Source organism: Gavia stellata, chromosome 18 (genome assembly GCF_030936135.1).
Source record: "Gavia stellata isolate bGavSte3 chromosome 18, bGavSte3.hap2, whole genome shotgun sequence".
Taxonomy (NCBI): domain Eukaryota; kingdom Metazoa; phylum Chordata; class Aves; order Gaviiformes; family Gaviidae; genus Gavia; species Gavia stellata.
Window position 1 is genome coordinate 3,775,606 of NC_082611.1, and position 17,262 is coordinate 3,792,867.

The 17,262-nt window shown below is 53.2% G+C and overlaps 1 protein-coding gene across 1 annotated transcript in view; it reads left to right on the plus strand.

The window, feature by feature from the left end:
* Positions 1 to 17,262, plus strand: part of PEMT (phosphatidylethanolamine N-methyltransferase) — a 43,020-nt gene that overhangs the window by 12,419 nt on the left and 13,339 nt on the right. Inside the window, exon 3 of the mRNA XM_059826421.1 lies at positions 10,915 to 11,030. Within this exon, the coding sequence (XP_059682404.1) occupies positions 10,915 to 11,030 (116 nt within the window). The remainder of the gene's footprint in view (positions 1 to 10,914; positions 11,031 to 17,262) is intronic.

Here is a 17,262-nt window from a genome sequence, read left to right on the forward strand (position 1 = left end):
GAGAAGCCGAGCCGGCTTTGCGTATTGTTTGCAAATGGCACAAGAAGTCCTGGTCTGAGACTGCTGGCCCTGATCACTGGGGTATTATGACCAAGAGAATAATTGTTCTGTTTCTTTACTATTTAAAACAAAAATTACAAAGTAGTGTACAAGGAAACCAGTCATGTCTCCTCTACCGTGCTGTCACTTGTGCCTCCGCTTGTTTTGTTTCTGGTTTTAGGCAGGGCTTTAAAATGTTCCTAATCATCTTGCACTTCACCTTCTGACAACCTCGCTGCAAAATGTGCCTCTGCGACACCCGTCATTGTTTCTCCCTGAGTTAATTGTTGTGTGTAATTACGACCTGCCGCAGGACGCTGTCTTGCTCTATTAAAAAGAGAGATGCTAATGAAGAACATTGGGTACCATATTACGGGAGAGCAAGGCTCGACTCGCTGGGACGCGTACTTGGCGTACTGTTATTGCCAGCCCGGGCAGAAATGGTGCTTCTGTCTCTCGTCAGTCACTGGCTAATGATCGAAATTTTTACTTGCTGAGAAACTCTGGATATAATGGACTTCATTAACGGATACATGAGATGCTACCAGGCCTGCATTAGGGGGAGAGAGGAAGAAAACAACCCCTGCGTGGAGGCAATTTTATTATTTATTTGTAGCAATAGGAGTGATCCAGAATTAGCGTCCGATTCGGCATTGTGGCTAATGAGCTGGGCTGAGCTGGAATCCAAGCAAACCTATTAACGAGAGCAAATTGCAAAGATGATGCCCGAGTCTGAAAACCCTCGCATCAAACACAAGATCCCAGGCAGCACTGGGATGGCTCGGCTGCTTTTTCCTCCTCCGCGTGGGGCTGTGTGGTTGCGTGTTGATGTGTTTGCGTCTCGAGAGGCTTCTGCTTGCTGATCACCCCCAGCCTTTCCCCATCCCCTTCTCTCCTCCCAGCTCCGTCTTACTCTTGTGTGTTGGGTGAGCTGGAGCTTCTGATTTAATCTTTAAGGCAACAGAGCCAAATTATTTCCACTCCCATGGGCCACATCTGCTTGAAGAATTGCCCGACTTGAAATACAGCGGCATCCAGCCCCAGTTTTTGGTTGCAGGCAGTGGCACATCTGCAGGTCCAGCTGGTTGGGGACACGGTGGCAGAGCTGGGTGCTCACATGGCCCCTGGTACCCGAACGCATATCAGAGCCGCAACTAAATACAGGTCGTGTGGGAGAGCAAAAAGGCATTTGAATGAGCTGCCATCTCTGGTATAGCTTTATACGGTCTCTTTGCAATGAATCAGAGGCTGCGAGAAACGTCAGAGTCGTTAGGTGACCTCAATCTCCTTTTACCCGCAGCCAGTGAAGACTTGTCTCAGTTCTGTAAGAGGGTATTTCTTACATAGGATGCACTTGGTGAAGACTGTTCATTTTTATTCCAGCTAGAATAACTGGTTTAATCAGGCTGACCTTATTTGCAACGGTGACAGCAATTTGAACTAGGTGTTTGCAGCAATCGTTGGAAAGCTTTGAAGAGCAGGATAGATGCTTTGTGACGGAGATAAAAAGCTTTGTCCTCACATTTAAAACCAAACCCAAGGTGTTGAAGTCTGCAGCGAATTAAGAGGGATTTGACCTCAGCACTGTGGATCTGCTGGGATCCAGGGCCTGATTTGGAAATAACACAACGGAGCGGAGGCACGAAAATAGAAGGGAAGTCTTAAAAAAAAGAGAGGCATTTGTCTTGTAACGTGGCATTTGTACTGAGCACTTGCTGACGGTGTGGTGCAGCAAAGAGCTTGCCTTTCTAAATCGATGCCAGTTCAAACATCGTCAGTGCTATTGTTGGATCGCTTTGTTTGAAAATGGGTCTTTTGGGTAGACGGCCTGTTTCGGTAAAGCGGCTGTGTGTGTAACGCTTCAGGCACTTTCCCCAGCTTTGCTTTTTCTAGTGTTGCATGAGTATGAGCAACGGGGAAAAAAAATAAGCAAATACAGGATGTGAGATGGGCAGAATAGTCTCAGTCACCCAAGAGACCGACACACGCCTTTGCTTCTGATTGGTCTGGGAAGGTGCCTGCTATGGACTGCCGGAGCAAAATCAGACCTGTTTCGCTCAGAGAAAACGCTCCAAACTTCAGAAAAATGTATGAAAATATGAAGTTTGTGGTTTTCTGGGTGGGAACTGTGTGCAGTGGGAAGCTGAGTGTGGTCCAAGTCATCTGAGCATGGAAGATGAGGAAAAAAGATCTGGTAAAATACCAGGCAAAATGCTTCCCCCTCCTGTGCACGAGATGCTCATCTGGCAGCACTTGCCTTCCCTCTGGGCTCCAGCAGAGCCCCGAGTACTTGAGTATGGGCAGCCTCTGCCTTTCCCTGATCTTGGGAGATTATTTTATTTGGTTGTATTATTGGTTTAGAGGAGCTGGGTGGGTCCTGGCTGCTCCCCATGCAGCCTGTGTCCCTCCCGGTGCTTGGCCATCCCCACCACGTCCCAGACTGGGACTGGAAAGATCCTTCCTTCTCCATCCCGTGCTGCACTCTGGAGAAATCATTATTTTGCAAATACTTTTTCTGTGGGTTTAGTTGGCCGGGAGAGTCCATTCAGGCTGTCCATGCTGGTTCCCTGCGGCTGGAGCACGTCGCCCTTCCCCTGCTCAGTCTTGGGGAGCTGCTCATAAGGGCTCCCTATGCCCACACTCAAAATTAACGCAGCTCGTTCTGGGTTACTCAAAATCACCTGCCTTCCGCTTCCATCTCTTCGGACATAAATCGTGAGCTCCTTGCCTTGAGGAGAAACCGTTCAGATTTTGTGTTGGAAATTGCTAGCAAATACAGCCCATATTCCATGTCATTTTTGTTTTTATTGAAGAGGAGAGGATGTGGCTCATGGAACATCAACAGACCCGGGCTGCCTTGGCGTACGTTAAGCAGGGGCTTGTTTTTATTGCAACCGGCTAATGAGATGGTACTTTGACAAATCACATAAACACTATTAGAGAAATGAAATTTATTATCTAGCTCTTTATCATGAGTGGATTCAAGGTAAAGACTCGTGTGGAGGTAATCTCAAGGGATGGCTTTGAGGTAAAGCGTACCTAGTCCTTATGAAACCCTTATCTGTTTACCTGCTGCCTTGTTTTGTTTCCCCAACTCAAGGCTGTTAGCTGAGGTGACCTGTGCCATTTCAGTCCAATTACTTTCACTGAGGATGGATGCAACGGGGGTTATTTTTTAGGCTAAACTCACACATTGTGGAGGCAGGCTGGGTTTCTTTAACAGTCATCTTTCCACTTCTAAAGAAGTGGAGTCACTTGACTCTTCTCCGTGTCGAAGTGCTCAAACTGGACCCTGTTGACCCCGTCAGCGGCCGCGTTTGTTGGGAAAGAGTCACTAGAAGAGGCACTCCAGCTTGCGTTTTGTCCTCTTAACCCGCTCGTTTGGGCGATGGGCATTGCGGGCAGTGGGGGTTTGTCACGCCGGCTCGTCTCAGCGCTGCAGCTCCACAACCATCCCCTTGGCTTTGGACAGGACCCCCCCCGCTTTCCACTTGTAGATAGTTGTCTTCTTCAGCCCCTTGGACGTTCTTATTTTTTTGCAGTCTTTTGTGCTTTCCACGTCTCCGGTTCCACTGTGAGAGCCTGCAAACGTGTGGTTTTTCCCTCCGTGAAACTCTCTCGTCACCTGGGTGTACAGCCCCGCCATTCCAGCTGGCTGTTCCGTGCTGCAGTATCGCTGCATAGCGAGTCTACGTACCAAAACCCCGTCTCTCCGAAACCCCGCTGCTGTTTCTTTTGGCTGGAATAAACAACAACCCCCCCATCCAGAGCTCGTGAAAGGCAATGGAAAACTCTTCCCTGAGTCGAATCGATGCCTTCCTTTCCAAACCGAAAGCTCTTGGCAGACACGGATGAGCTCAGCCGTCCTGCTTGGCTGTGGCTTGCTGACAGCTGTTATTGCCATTGTACCAGTGGGGAAGTGGGAAAGGGGAAAAACTAACTGGTGTAGCCTCCTGGGGAGACCTTCTGTGGCTGAGCCAGCCCGTCCCCATCTCCTGGGACATGTGTCAGGTCTCTGATCATCAGGTCGGGGTGCCCGGAGCTTCCAGGCTCCAATGGTGATTCCCTGCCCTGCTCCAGCTCCACGTGCATGGGCTGTCACCCATTGTCCCCAGGGCGCATTGCTCATCAGCAGTCCCGCTCTGGGTGCATCTTTTCTTGGTGCATTACCATAAAAAAGACCTTTACAAGCTGCATGGGTGAAGTCTCCGGCCTGTGTTGTCTTACAGCTCACGGGAAACTGTTAAGACAGTGCCTGTCTCTTCTAATATCGCTTCAGTGTTTTAATTGCATGAACTGGAAGCCGCTGCTCCAGTACTTAGTGGGGGAACTTCACAGCGCTTTAATAATTTGCTAAAAAGCTTTCGGGCTCCATTACCGTCTCATGGCTCTCTGTAATTGAGTGCCTGCGAGTTGAGAAGCCTTCAGAGAAATAACTCGGTCTCTAGATGGGGTAGTCCAGAGCTGCTGTGGCTTTCCCCAGTGCAGACAGGAAGCAATTAAACGAAGTGGAGCCTGTTGGGGTGCTGGCAGGAGCTGGCAGCCTGTGCCCAGCTCCCCTGGGGTGCTGCGCTGGCAGGAGGGACAGAAAGTGGTTTCACGGTCACCCCTGAGCACCGACTTCTCCTCCTGCCTCTGGAAAGTGTCCGGCTGGGGAGAGCTCAGCCTGCTTTCCCCAGGCAGCTCCGCAACGCCAGCTTTTCCCATGGTTTAGTGCTTGCCCTGCAGCACCCGCTCCCAGCCAGCCCTGGAGCCGGTGCCCACCTCGGCTGCGCCCTGCAGAGGGGTCCTGCGGCACAGGCTGTGCCGGGAAGGGCAGGGGTGAGCAGCGAGGGACCCCCAGCAGTGCGGCAGGGGTGGGATAAGGGCTTGGGGAAGGCTGGGTGACAGCTCGGATGGGCAGAGATGGGGGCGATGCTCCCGCCCTGCCAAAGGGACAGCAAGCGATGGCACGTGGGATTAAGGCTGCTGGCCCCGGTGGTGGGGCGCAGCTGAGAACTGGTGGCTCATAGCATGTAAGAGGTGGTGGATGGGGGATGCACGAGGGACTGGCCCGCTAAAGGCTGGAAGAGGGAAGACATCTGCTGTCTGCCTCGTGTTGGGAGTCACAGCAGATGCACGTGTACCGACCGGCGATGGGCACCACGGCGGGTGCGAGAGAGTCACCGCAGCCCAGTGCATCACTGCCCGTCTGCCGAGCCCCAGCCACGGGCTGAACCTCGTGGGTTTAGGGCACTTTCCCAGGGCCACGCGCCCGCCCGGGGCTGGCCCGGTGCTCCCCAGCAGTGCAGGGAAGGCGGTTCTGCTGAGGGGCGCTTCGTATCGCCGCTGCTGCTGCACGGGGAACGTGACTGTGGGGAGGTGATGGCTAATTGCTGCAGCGAGTCAAGGACTGTTTAAGCAGCTAATTAATTCCTCCTAATCAGCCCTTGATCTGTTGAAAACTGCATGGCATTATCTCCTCTGCTGCAACACCTTGATAATTCCTGTCTGAATGGCCTTCACGGAGAACATATTTAAATAAACTCAATAGAGATTTCAGACAGATAGCAACTATAATTACCAGCTTGTACAAATTAAACCGTGGTTTGTTCTGTTCTTTTTCTCCTGCCTTCGCTGCCCAGAGCTCCTGCTAATCATGTTCTTGCTGCCAGTGGCACGCTGGTCCCCGGGGCGTTTTCTGCACATGCCTTCGGAAAGCCTGTGCCGGTGCCCAGTGCTGGGGTGGGCGCTCGGCAGGCCAATGTTTCGGATGAGGTTGCACATGGGCACATGCCAGCCTCGGCTGGTGCTTCTCCTGTGCCAGGGGCTCAGCGCTGTGCCCGTGTCGTGCTGGCAAGCTACAAGAACAGCGCCCGCACACCCCTCAGGGCTGCCGTGCACGATCCCCCCCAGGACCAGCCCTGCGGTTTCCCCTCCCGTCTCTCCTGAGGTTTGCAATCTCCTAGAAAAGCAGAGTTTTTCTCACTTAGAAGTAGCACGAGCACTCGGACATTTGCCTCGAGCAGCCGCAGGAGCCCAGGCTGGAGCTTTCAGCCTGGCCGTGGTGTTCAACCGGTGCTGCCAGCGCTGCCCTGCCGGCACGCAGGCAATAAAGTGTCCGCACTAAGTGCTGCCAACTGCAGGGGTTCAAGCACGGTTCGTTAGGAGGGATAAGGTCAGGCCACGCTCATTTCCTCCGCGGTCACTCGGGACAGCCAGAAAGGCTGGCTCCTCTGGCATTCGGCAAAGGTCAGCCAGCCCCAGCGTGCGCAGGCGGGCGATGGACGTGCATTTACATTGCAGCCTGCTCTGCTGTTGCTGCTCTGCATCGGTTCTGCTTCCCTGCTCGCTCCTGGGAGCATCGCAGGCAGGCTTCGGGTGCTCAGGTGTATCTTTTTCCTCCCTCTCTTTTAGAAAAATGTAGTAGCTGCAAGCAGGGTTGTTTTCCAGCATCTGAGCAGTGACAGAGAGCAGAGAATGTTATTACGCTTTAACAGGGGATTCCCAGGAAAAAGAAAGGAAAAATGGATTTTTTGTAACAAGGGAACAAGTCAGCGCCTCTGGTCCCCGTAGGTGAAGTAAGGGTAACATCAAGTTTCCTGCCCTTTCATCAGGTTGTGAGCTAGCCAGCGCATGTCTCCTGCGATGGGAGATGCTCACACGGAGCCACCCAGAGTCGGGGTTTCTCCTGCCCCAGCACCCACAGGAGGCTGCACCCCCACGGCTGGCCTAGGAGAGGTCAGGCTGAAGGAGAAAGTTTAAAAATTTGCTCAGGTCGGTTTTGTCTTAAGGCCTTTTTTGAGTTTGGGCTGAAACGTCCGTGCATGCAGTGCTCACCTTGTGCACGCGCATCCTCTCGGGACCAGGGTGCAGCCATGCCCCTAGGAGCTGATTCTCTTTCCTCTGGGCTTTTCATGGAATCTCTGAGTCTTTAAGTCTCTCGGTGGGTTGCTTCCTAGAGCCCATGTGATGGGGCAAAATCCTTCAGGCTGGCAAATACTGCGTGACAGGTACGGTGAAGGTAGCGTATCCTATTCACTGTCATCTTTCCTCCAGCCCAGGCTTGGGCACTGAACAGTTTTATGCCAACAGCTTGGCCAGGGCAAGAACATTCCCAGAAGTGGGCAGAGCATCTCCCTGGGTGGGCAATGGGTCTGGGAGTTCTCGGGACGTGGACACAGCTCTGCCACCCTGCTCCCCGGAGAGCTGGGAAGCGGCTGCTCGCCTCAACCCTCCAGTGCCTCAGTTTCCCTTGGGTTGTAGGGAGCGGCTAATCCACCCCAGCCTCCCAGACGTGCCACAAGGCTAAATTCACCAGCACCCACACGGTCTTCTTCAGATACTATGGCGATGGGGCGATGTGAGGACATACATAGAGCGGCTGATTAGCATCGAGATGCAAAACGTCCCTTAGAGCTGAGCCTTTGGGCTATCTGGTTTCGTTCCCCATCTCTGGGGCGAGCTAGATATAGAAATGGAGTCATGCGAAACAGAACAAAGTCTCTATTTCAGAGCTGGGCTTGAGCAAATTAAAATGTAGCGTGTTCAAAAGCCAGCTTCCCTGGATGGCAGACAAAAATAATCAATTTCCTTGAAACAAATACTAAATATTAATGAGAGGCGATGGTCTGCCATGCACACAGAGCTGTAGAGAGCATTTCCCCTTGATCAACTGCGGAGGCAGGTTCATGAGATGAAATTGCTTTTTGAATGGTTATTTGTGGCCCTTCTTGAGGTGGCTCGGGAAGGTTCTGCCTGCCGAAAAAAAGAAAAGAAAACTCAGAGCATTTCCATTTTGCATCAGGCTAGCCGCTGGGGATGCGTGCCGGTGCTTTCATTTTTGTTTACGCACTTGCCTGAGCGGTTAGGGAGATGGTTTGGTTCGGTTACGTAGAAATCAGCCCCGAATTTACGTAGAGGAGGCGGCGATTCCCTGGGAACTTCAGCTGGCTGCGCCTGCCCCCGACCAGCACCGAAATGGCCTGCCAAAGGCAGAACATGGGACCCAAGAGCACTCCCTGGCTTTGCAACCACATCCGCTCGTTGATTTATTTCGGTAATGAGCATTGGGAGAAGCATTAAAAAAATTACTTACAGCCCTCACCCTGTATCCTAAAGTGAAAGCAGAAGGCTGGGAGCTTTGGAAAAGGAGTCTTGAATTTTTCTATTGCTTTGACCCTTGGGTAAGTCAGGAAACTTTGCATTAACTCCATTTCCAAACTTGGAGGTTGAAAGAAGAATAAAAATGTTCCCTTCCCTCCCTCACCAGGGCACACAGCCGTGGCATGGGGCTTTTCCCCCCGATGCTGTGCTCGCCTGTGGGCAGCACGGTGCCGGGAGGGCAAACGGCACACCGGGAACGGCTGCAGCAGTCCCCGGGAGGCCACCGGTCTCAGCCCTGCCGTGTCCCACACATGGCCGTGGAGGATGCTGAGAGCATTTTGCATCCGTCATGCAGTAAATAATAACACATTGGCTCATGATTTTATAAAACCATTAAGCCAGCTGCATAGCCGTGGGTCAAATGAGAGCTAATATTAGCTAGAAATGACTAAAATTAGAAAATTAGAACCGAGCCAGAACTAATTAGTTGTTCAAGGAATAGAACCAGAACCGGAACAAATTAATTGTTGCTGAAATATCGCCGCGGGGCCTGGCTGGCGCCGCCGCTTCCAGCCCCACGCAGGCTCCCGCGCCGCTTTGCTCATGATTACTCCCGCGTGGGCTCAGAAAGGAGACCGGGGTCCCATCCAAAGGCTGTGACAGCCAAATAAATGTTGGCGTCTCGGTCCCAGCCGGGGAAGTTCGCAACAGTGTGATGCAGCACGAGCTGGGCTGTGCTGGGAGCGATCCCAATGCAGCTGAGCCAGCTCCGAAGGGCTCGGAAACGCGTCCCCTCGCCCCACCATGCTCCGTCGCTGCCCAGACGTGCCTTTCTAAAGGCGAGGGTAATTACAAGGCGGCCTCAACGGCTCCCAGCGGCACACGGGCTCTCCCCTCTGATCCCGGTGCCGCTGCCTTCCCTTTCAGCTCTGCCGCCGGCTGAGATGCTTCGCGAAGCTCTCGAAGCGAGCCAGGAGCTGCCATCCATGCAGACGCCGCCAGGATAATTTCCAGGGAATTAGGAAGTTGGTACAGATAACTGGCACGTGGCTGCATTTTTCCATCTGTGACTCAGTCACCTGTATGGTCACTTCTTTTTACTTTCCCAAGGTGGTAACTCACCCTATATTTCTTTCTTTCACAGCACTCAAACAGCAGTTCCCATTTTAGCAGCAGCATGACGCACAGTGTTTTAAATTCAATTTAGAATACAAACTATTTATACCAGCCAGAAAAAGGCAGTGAAGCAGCTCTTTCTGTCATGAGTGGATTTGTAATTTCAGAGCAATCATTGCATAACTAATTGAATCAGCTCTCAGCATGTGAAATCAGTGCCCTGCTTATCAGAGGTTTTCATCGTTCTCCCCTCCTGAAGCCAGCAACCCCCCTCCACCGGCAGCACTTTGTGCTTCTGTATCAGCCTGGGAAGAAGGCAAGACCTGCAAAGCAACCTTTCTCTGCTTGTCGCTTGAATAGAGCCAATAAATCACCAAATGCATTCAGAGTAGATGAATAGCTGGGTTGCAGGTGCCCCCCAAAAGCTGCCCGGGCTCCATGCGAGGGGGTGAAGTGCATTTGAAGCTAATGAAGTGCCAGCCCTGTCTGAGAAGCAAATTGGGGCGAGATGTTCTGCTGACTCCCACCTCCCACTTCATTGCCCAGGTGTGCTCTGCTTGGCTTGAATTTAGGGTCTGATCCAAACCCCAGGCTTGGCGCCTGAAAATAGAGCCTAAAAGAGGCGATAAATACAGCGACAGCTTTCTGCGGGATACGGGAAGGGTAGAAAACAAAGTAGCTGTAAGGATTTTCATCAGCTTGGGAATGAGGGTCCTGGATTTGGTGACTTGGGTGGATCCAGTCCTGCAGATTTTTGGGAGCAGCTCCAGCCACCTGCGTGCAGCAGCCTCCCAGGGTGAGAGGGCACCTCCTCAGCTGCGAGGCATTTTGGGCAGGGGCCCATCAGCTTCTGCTCTGCAGAACGCGGAGCTTAAAACTGCACCCAGAGAAAAAACATAAAGGATGCTAATGCCTCCCCGGAGACGCTGCCTGCCTGCGTGTGTGTGAGTCCTGGGCTGTCGCTGACGTGCTGTATGGATTGCGTTGAGACAGCCGTGCAGGGATGGGTGAGGAGTGCGGATGAGCCCTTAATGACAGCAGTTGCTGAGTGCTGACGAAGGCCAGCTGGTTCAGCCTATACAAGTGGAAGCAGTTCTCGGGGCCAAGCTGGCAGGTCTTATCTGGGGGGACTGCTTACAGCCTCTTCTGGAAGTGAGCAGGGAGGGGTTGTTCCTGCCAGGTATGATCCCTACAGCTGGATGTAGGAGATGGTGGAGTCCAGAAAATGAGAGCTGGGTGTCCCTGTGGTCCATCCCCTACTCAGGCATCTGTTTTCCTTCTAGGAGAGCAATGCTAGGCTCCATGGCATGGGCATGTTGGCTGTGGTGGCCCAGGGACAGCCTTAGCAATACTCTCAGCCTCGTTGGACATATGTTGTCCAAGCCCCATATTCCCCAAAACTGATGTGTAGGGCTTTTTTTTTTTCCATGAGCCAGTGCTTCAGTGCTGCTGGCTGGCCTGGTGAACAGGGCAATGCTGGCATGGGTAGAAGGACCTTTCATCCCCAGGCTTGGTTTAAGCCACGTCCCATCAGTGGCCTCCACTGGCTTCTCACACAAAGCCATGTAGATGGTGTGTGTCCTCACGTGGGGCCGAGGCCACGGGGCTCGCTCCTGGGGTAGCACGCACCCCGGCACCCCCAACTACCCGCTCTGTTTTCTGTTGTCTCTTCAGGTAGCCAGATGGGAGCACAAAACGCGAGCGCTCAGCCGAGTCTTCGGCTCTCCACATGCTGCCTGCTACTGCCTGGGTGCTGTTATCCTGATGCTTAACTGTGTGCGGAGCCATTGGTAAGGAGCTAACCCTACTGCTACCTATCCATGCAAAGAAATGCCCCTCCAGGGTGGGGGCGTGAGGGATGTTAACTCTGCAGTGTTGCTTTTACATGGTTGGATACCTTCAGCCGGCAGCAGATTCATTCCAGGATTTGTAATAAAGACGAGGGATGCGGCAACGTGGTCAAAATCATCGGTGGGGTGTCACAGGTTTCCTTGCTCCGCTCCTGGGGGCGGTTTCGCCTGCCCTGTGAGCAGCCCAGGTGACAGGAGGGCTGTGTGCACAGGGTGGGTCATATGTAACAGCAGAATTGTTTAATTTTCTTGTAAAACTCATAAACAAAATTAAACCGGTTTTTAAGAAGCCGCAGTTTCCTGTGTAGAAGAGCAGGATTATCTGTGCACTTAGCAAGCAGTCTCTTTAAACTCTTATCTGCGATCTCTTTAAATACCACCTGTGCTAGCTAATAGTATTGTATGACTGATGCACCGTACACCATGGGAATACGTCCTTTGACGTTCTGAGTGCAGCAGAGAGGTTTACTGTAGAAGATTTCCTCAATGCCAGCAATTTATCTGCGATCTGGTAGGCTTTATCTTCAATGCTGTTAGGAAAGACAGACTCTCTTACTAAATTCCCAGGTTCAATTATGCCAGGGTCAGAGCTAATGGGTTGTTTAGTACTTTGGGTAATTTCCCAGGCGCCGAGATCTCAGGTTGGAATTTGCACATGTATTTAAGAGCTTTGCCTTCCTGGAAGTGACACCGAGACCTGCCCTTGCCCTTCTGCGTTTGTCCCAGCTACTGCTTATTGCAGAAACGGTAAGAAAGCTTGCACTGAATGGGGCTGTAATTGAATGCGGGCAATGTGGAGGGCATGTGTGTGTTCTGCTGATGTCTTAGCGACACAGAGGACTTGGATTTCGCTGCGGAATGTCTCGGCAGTCTCTTGCACGAATGACATAGTCGCTTGTTGTCTGGGAAGCTGTGCTTGCCTTTAATTAAAAACACAGCTGACGGAGGGACAGTCTCTGTGCCCAGTGGTCCTGCTGGCTCCTGGGTCAGCGAGGCTCGCTGGGCCACAGCGAGGCACCGATGGGGAACTGCGGCGAGAGCCAAAGAGGCCTCATCTGTCCCAGCCCTACATCACGCTTTCCCCCTGCAGACCCCTCTGTGCCCTACCAGGGCTGGCATCGCTGGCGGTCCTGGCTCTGCTCTGTGTCACGAGTTTGTGAGTCCTGTGGGACTCGTTGGGGGCAGCTCTGCCTGCGCAGCCCATGAGTCGGGCCCTGAAGGAGACAGCAAGGTCAACCCAGGGGACTGGAAAAGCCCCACTTGGACCTTGGTTTTGGAGGAGGGTCCCTAGAAGCAGCTCACCCCCAGCAGAACAGGGATGAGACACCAGCCAACTGCACTTGCCAGCCCACCCGATGGGCCAAGGCCATTCCAGATGATTGCAGTGTGAAGTTTATTTTGCCCAGGTGTTTCAACATGGTTGTGTTATTCCCTTACCTTTCCTTGACACCGAATTTGGCCCCAGTGACAGCTAGCAGACTTTGGAGGCTGTTCAAGCAAGGCAAGCCCTTAACTGTGGAAGTGATGGGATGGTTTCAGGGGGGTCATCAGAGCAGCAACTGCTGGAGTTGCCCTGAAACACACCTGGTAGACTCACTGCCTCCATTCCCAGCTCCGCAAGCCCTCTGGGGCTGTGCACGGCTTATTGCTCAAGCCTGGAGATGATGTGCTGTTTGGGAAGGATTCATCCTGCCCCTTGCCCTCGCATGAAGATATCAGCCAGGTCCAAAATGGGGTTTGGCTGGCCAGAGGGGGTTTGTGGGTCACACGCCACAGGCACTCTCATCTCAGTGGCCAGTGATGCCGGGAGGGACGTGTCTCACCCACTCTTGCTATTTTGCTTTTCCCATTATTTTATTTTCTGAGTCACTTGTACTCAAGCCCACTGATGAAAGCAGGTTTTCTGCTCCTCAGCCCCGCAGAGGCAATGCAGCCGGCGAAGCGCAGGCTGTTCCTCGTGCTTCGGCTGTGCGTGGCGGTCGGGGTTGCTTGCACACAGCGTGCTGGCTGCTGATAGCGAGCGAAAAGGCAGCCTCAGGGGGTCCCTCCACCCCCAGTGCTGTAATCCAGCCTTTAAAACTCCTCCCTGTGTGCTTTGGGGACTTTTTATGTGGGTGGGGGCTGCCAGGGAGCAATTGAGGAGCCCATGGGATGTCTCTTTTGGTTTTAAAAACCTGCTTCCTTTTTGCATCTGAATTTTTGAAAGGCTCCAAGCTGGGGGTGGAGGAGGGGAGGGCAGAGCACAGGAACTTTGCGAGCGGGTTGGCATCGTGGCTGAAAGCTCCCGGGAGCTGGGCTGTGCGGCTGCTTCACCGCCCGCCCTGTGTACGGGTCTCTGCCGTGGTCCTGTCCCCGGTTCGGTGCCGTGATGCTCTCATGCAAGCTTTGCTCAAAGGGATACCTTGGGTGTAAGAAGAGGAATGTCTTGTGCTCAATTAAGCAGTTAGGTGCTTCCCAGCTCTGAGCTTCATTATCAGCCTTGGCTTGCTTCTGAGAAGCAATCCAGAATGACCTGTGACCAGGGGGGACCTGCTTAGTCAACTGCACAAGACAAGCATCCTTAATTGCTTTGGTGCAATGATTATTTTCATTACAGCCATGTTCTTTCTGCAAGGAGGGAACTTCCATCACTGAGCCTCTTATCTGTGAAAACAATTCCTGAACTTTTGAACTATCTGCACTGCATGCATTACCCCAGCGGTTTATGACTGTTATCTGTGTGACATGGGACGTGACAACCTTCACTGTCCTCCAGACTTGCATGCAGTGTCGCTCTCTCCCGCCTTACTACGTTGTTGATATCTTTCCCTGCAGCAGCTCTACAATTAGCCGCTGGCGCTGCCTCCGAGCCCCGCTGAGCTCCATTTTGTGCACCCTGGCAAACTCCCCGTCTCAAGGCAGGCGTGTGTGGGCAGCTTTGTATGCAGGGAGCTTATGAACTTCCCACCTTAAGGGTCTCGGGGTGTTCTCCTGAGCTGTAGAGGCAACACCCACGTGCACGCCCTGAATGGGGGGATTTGCAGATGCGAGGGTCTTGGGGTGCCCCGGGGCCATCATGCCTCCGGTGGGAGCGAGCTCCGCAGAGGCTGAGCGAGGGCAGCGCCTTTGGCAGTGTGCTCGGCAGGTACCGCGCTGCTGGCTGCCATGGAGCCCTTCGTTGATCCCACCTGCTGCGTATTGCCTCCTGCATGGATGGGCTTCTTGCTTGGAGCTGATGCTTCCAAGAAAATGAATCCACCCTGGGACGGGATTTTGCACAGGGAAGGGGTTGTTTGTCATTGCCTGGTAGTGCCTCTCAGCTTTATTCTCAACTTCAATTTTATGAGCTAGTACCATGAACGAGCGTGGTGTAAACAGTATCGATCGGAGAACCACGTGGCCTTTTGTGCAGAAGTGACCGACTTCGATGATGGGAATTGAGCATGGCCTGAAGGAGCTGATGTCCCCTCTGAGCCACGCTACCGGCAATCTCTGATGGCTGTCCGGGAAAAGCCCCAGGCAGCGAACAGCAGCTCCTGTCCCTGCTGGCGTGGCTGCCAGGCATCAAGACGAGGAAACCGGGTAGCTGAGATGCGAGGCGGGGGGAGAAGCTGCTACAGCCCCCAACTGACCTAAATAACATGCACATCAGCACTGGCAGAAAGGCAAAGTCATTATTGGCAAAAGAAGCTGTGAAGATGATGACTGGGCTAACAATTGCCGGTGGTATCGGCAGGGTGATTTTAGTGTTGTTGGGGTTGCTTTTTTCAAATGAACAAGATCTTTTGTTGCAGCGTGTGCTGCTGGGCACCACTGGCTGGTTTTACCCCCGTTGCCTCCTTTTGCCGAGAGGAACAAAACCTCGGCCATGGGGGACGGACCGACGTCCCGCGTGGTGAGCGCGGCACCTCGCAGCGGTGGCTGCCGCCTCCGAAACCCTGGCCGCCTGCACCACCGCTGCTTCCTTGCTGCCTGCCAGCCCCTGCCCCAATTCTGCCCCAGTTGCATTTGTCAGCCCCAGTTTCCAGGCTGATTTTTGGGATCGGGCAAAGGGAGTGCTGCTGGGCCGCTCCCAGCAGCGACCCAGTTTGCTGGACGAAGTCTTTGTCCTCCTTTGCGGGAAAGAGTTTACAAAACATGTTCACTGTGGGCCACTGAGAGAGGCCCAGAGACCTAAAAAGCTCAGCTTCTCTCTTAGTATGGTATTGCCAGGTTTGCTGTGTGCTCCGTGCGGCTTTTGGGGATGTATTTGGCGCTGCGGGTTTGATAAGTTTCCTGGTGTTGCAATCGCCGTTCTCTGGTTGAATAAATCAGTGCCTGTTTGTGCAAACCTGGCCCTGTGTCCCCTCTGCGTCCCAACGAGAGGATCTGCAGCCCATTTTCCTCGCTCCCACTTTCTTCCAGCGAGCCCACCTGCGTGACATCTCCGTCCCCGTGCTTCAGTACCATTTTGAGTGTTTTTCCAGTTCATGTGGTTTATTCATGTGGTTTATTATGTGGGAAACTAAAAGAGGGTAGATTCACACTAGATATAAGGAAGATGTTTTTTATGCTGAGGGTGGTGAGGCACTGGCACAGGTGGCACAGAGAGATTGTAGATCCCCCATCCCTGGAAACATTCAAGGTCAGGCTGGACAGGGCTCCGAGCAACCTGATCTAGTGGAAGCGTCCCTGCTCTTTGCAAGGGGGTTGGACTAGATGACCTTTACAGGTCTCTTCCAACCCAAACCATTCTGATTCCCACAAAGCAGCGGCACACGCGCCGCAACAGCTGAGTGTCTGAGCAAGCGCATCTCTGAATGGGGAAGGGTGGGCAGGACATCACCCGCTGCCTTGGCTTCCCCGTGCAAAACCCTGCGGCACGCTGTGGCAGTTGTGCAGCCCAACAGCAGCCGCTGTGGCTGCTTGAACCCTGCCAGGAATTGGCCAAATCTGCCGATTTGGCCAGAGCAGAGCTGATGGATTTGGGTTTTTCCCCGTTGGGGTGGAGAACGGGTGCCTCTAGTATCATGCTTCACACCGGCAAGCGTGGGGAAATGTGAGGGGAAGCCTCAGTTTCCCAATTTCCATTTGCCAAAGCTGGGGGCATCTTCCAGGCCACCCCGATGGCCAATGTCCTCGTGATAGCAGCCGGGTATGGGATTAAAGTAGGTCGCAGCCCACCCACCCATCCCCTGCGCTGGTAAGAGGGATGCTCTTCACCATGGCAATCGCTCCGCTCAGCACATAAAGCATTTCCAGGTACTGGGACAAAGCGTGGCTTTAATTGGTGTCCTCTTGGGTGCCGAGCTGGGCTGCTGCCTTGTCGTGCAGCCAGAAATAAACGCTGTAACAAACGTGACTCAGAGGCACATGGTGGAAGGGACTGGTTTCATGACAGATCGGCTGCATGACTAGCTCCCCTAGCAAGGGAGATGGCCAACACCTTGTCCTCCCCCTGCCAGGGAGGGTGAAATGTGGTGCGGCGAGGCTCCTCCGCCGCTGAGGAGCAGTCACGGATACCGGAATAATTGACGACTCCGTGCTGCTTGTCATGGCCTGGCATCATAAATGCTTAAAAGGTTTATTTACCAATTCTGAAAACTCCTGTGTGCATCATGTTTAATGCAAATAGAGAGTGTGTTTAGGAAGATATAAAACATTACTAGAGGGAAAGGCAGTCCATTATCTCTGTGCAAACACCTCCCTCTCTAGCTGTAAGCTGAACAGCAGGGGACCGAGCAAGACATGCTGATGAGGGTAACTAATGCAGGCCTATCCGACCATGAAAAGGAAGGATGGGATCATCTGGAGCAGGGGAGGCAGCTTCGCCAAAACAAACCACGTCACGTGCTGGTTGCAAAACCTCGGAGGCTGATTCGCAGTCAACCAGTTCACGCTCTTGAAGCCACCTTTGTTCTCCTGCTCCGAGGCCAAGTCAGGTCACCAGCGTAGGATAGAGGAGCCTCAAGGATGTAAGACAGCATAAATCCAGCTCATGTGGAGCGAGAAGCAGTGTCCGAGCACTGTGCTCTAGCTGTACCTCTCTCTGCTGGGATCCAGGTGGGGATCAGCTCGGTGCTGCTCTCCCAGACCTGCCTCCCCAGGGATCAGCAGCAGCTTTTTCTGATTGCTGTGAGATCCCTTCCCAGTGCTGGTGCCCTGTGGAGAGATCCTGGCCAGCTGCGGAGTCAACCCCCCAGTGCTGTGAAAA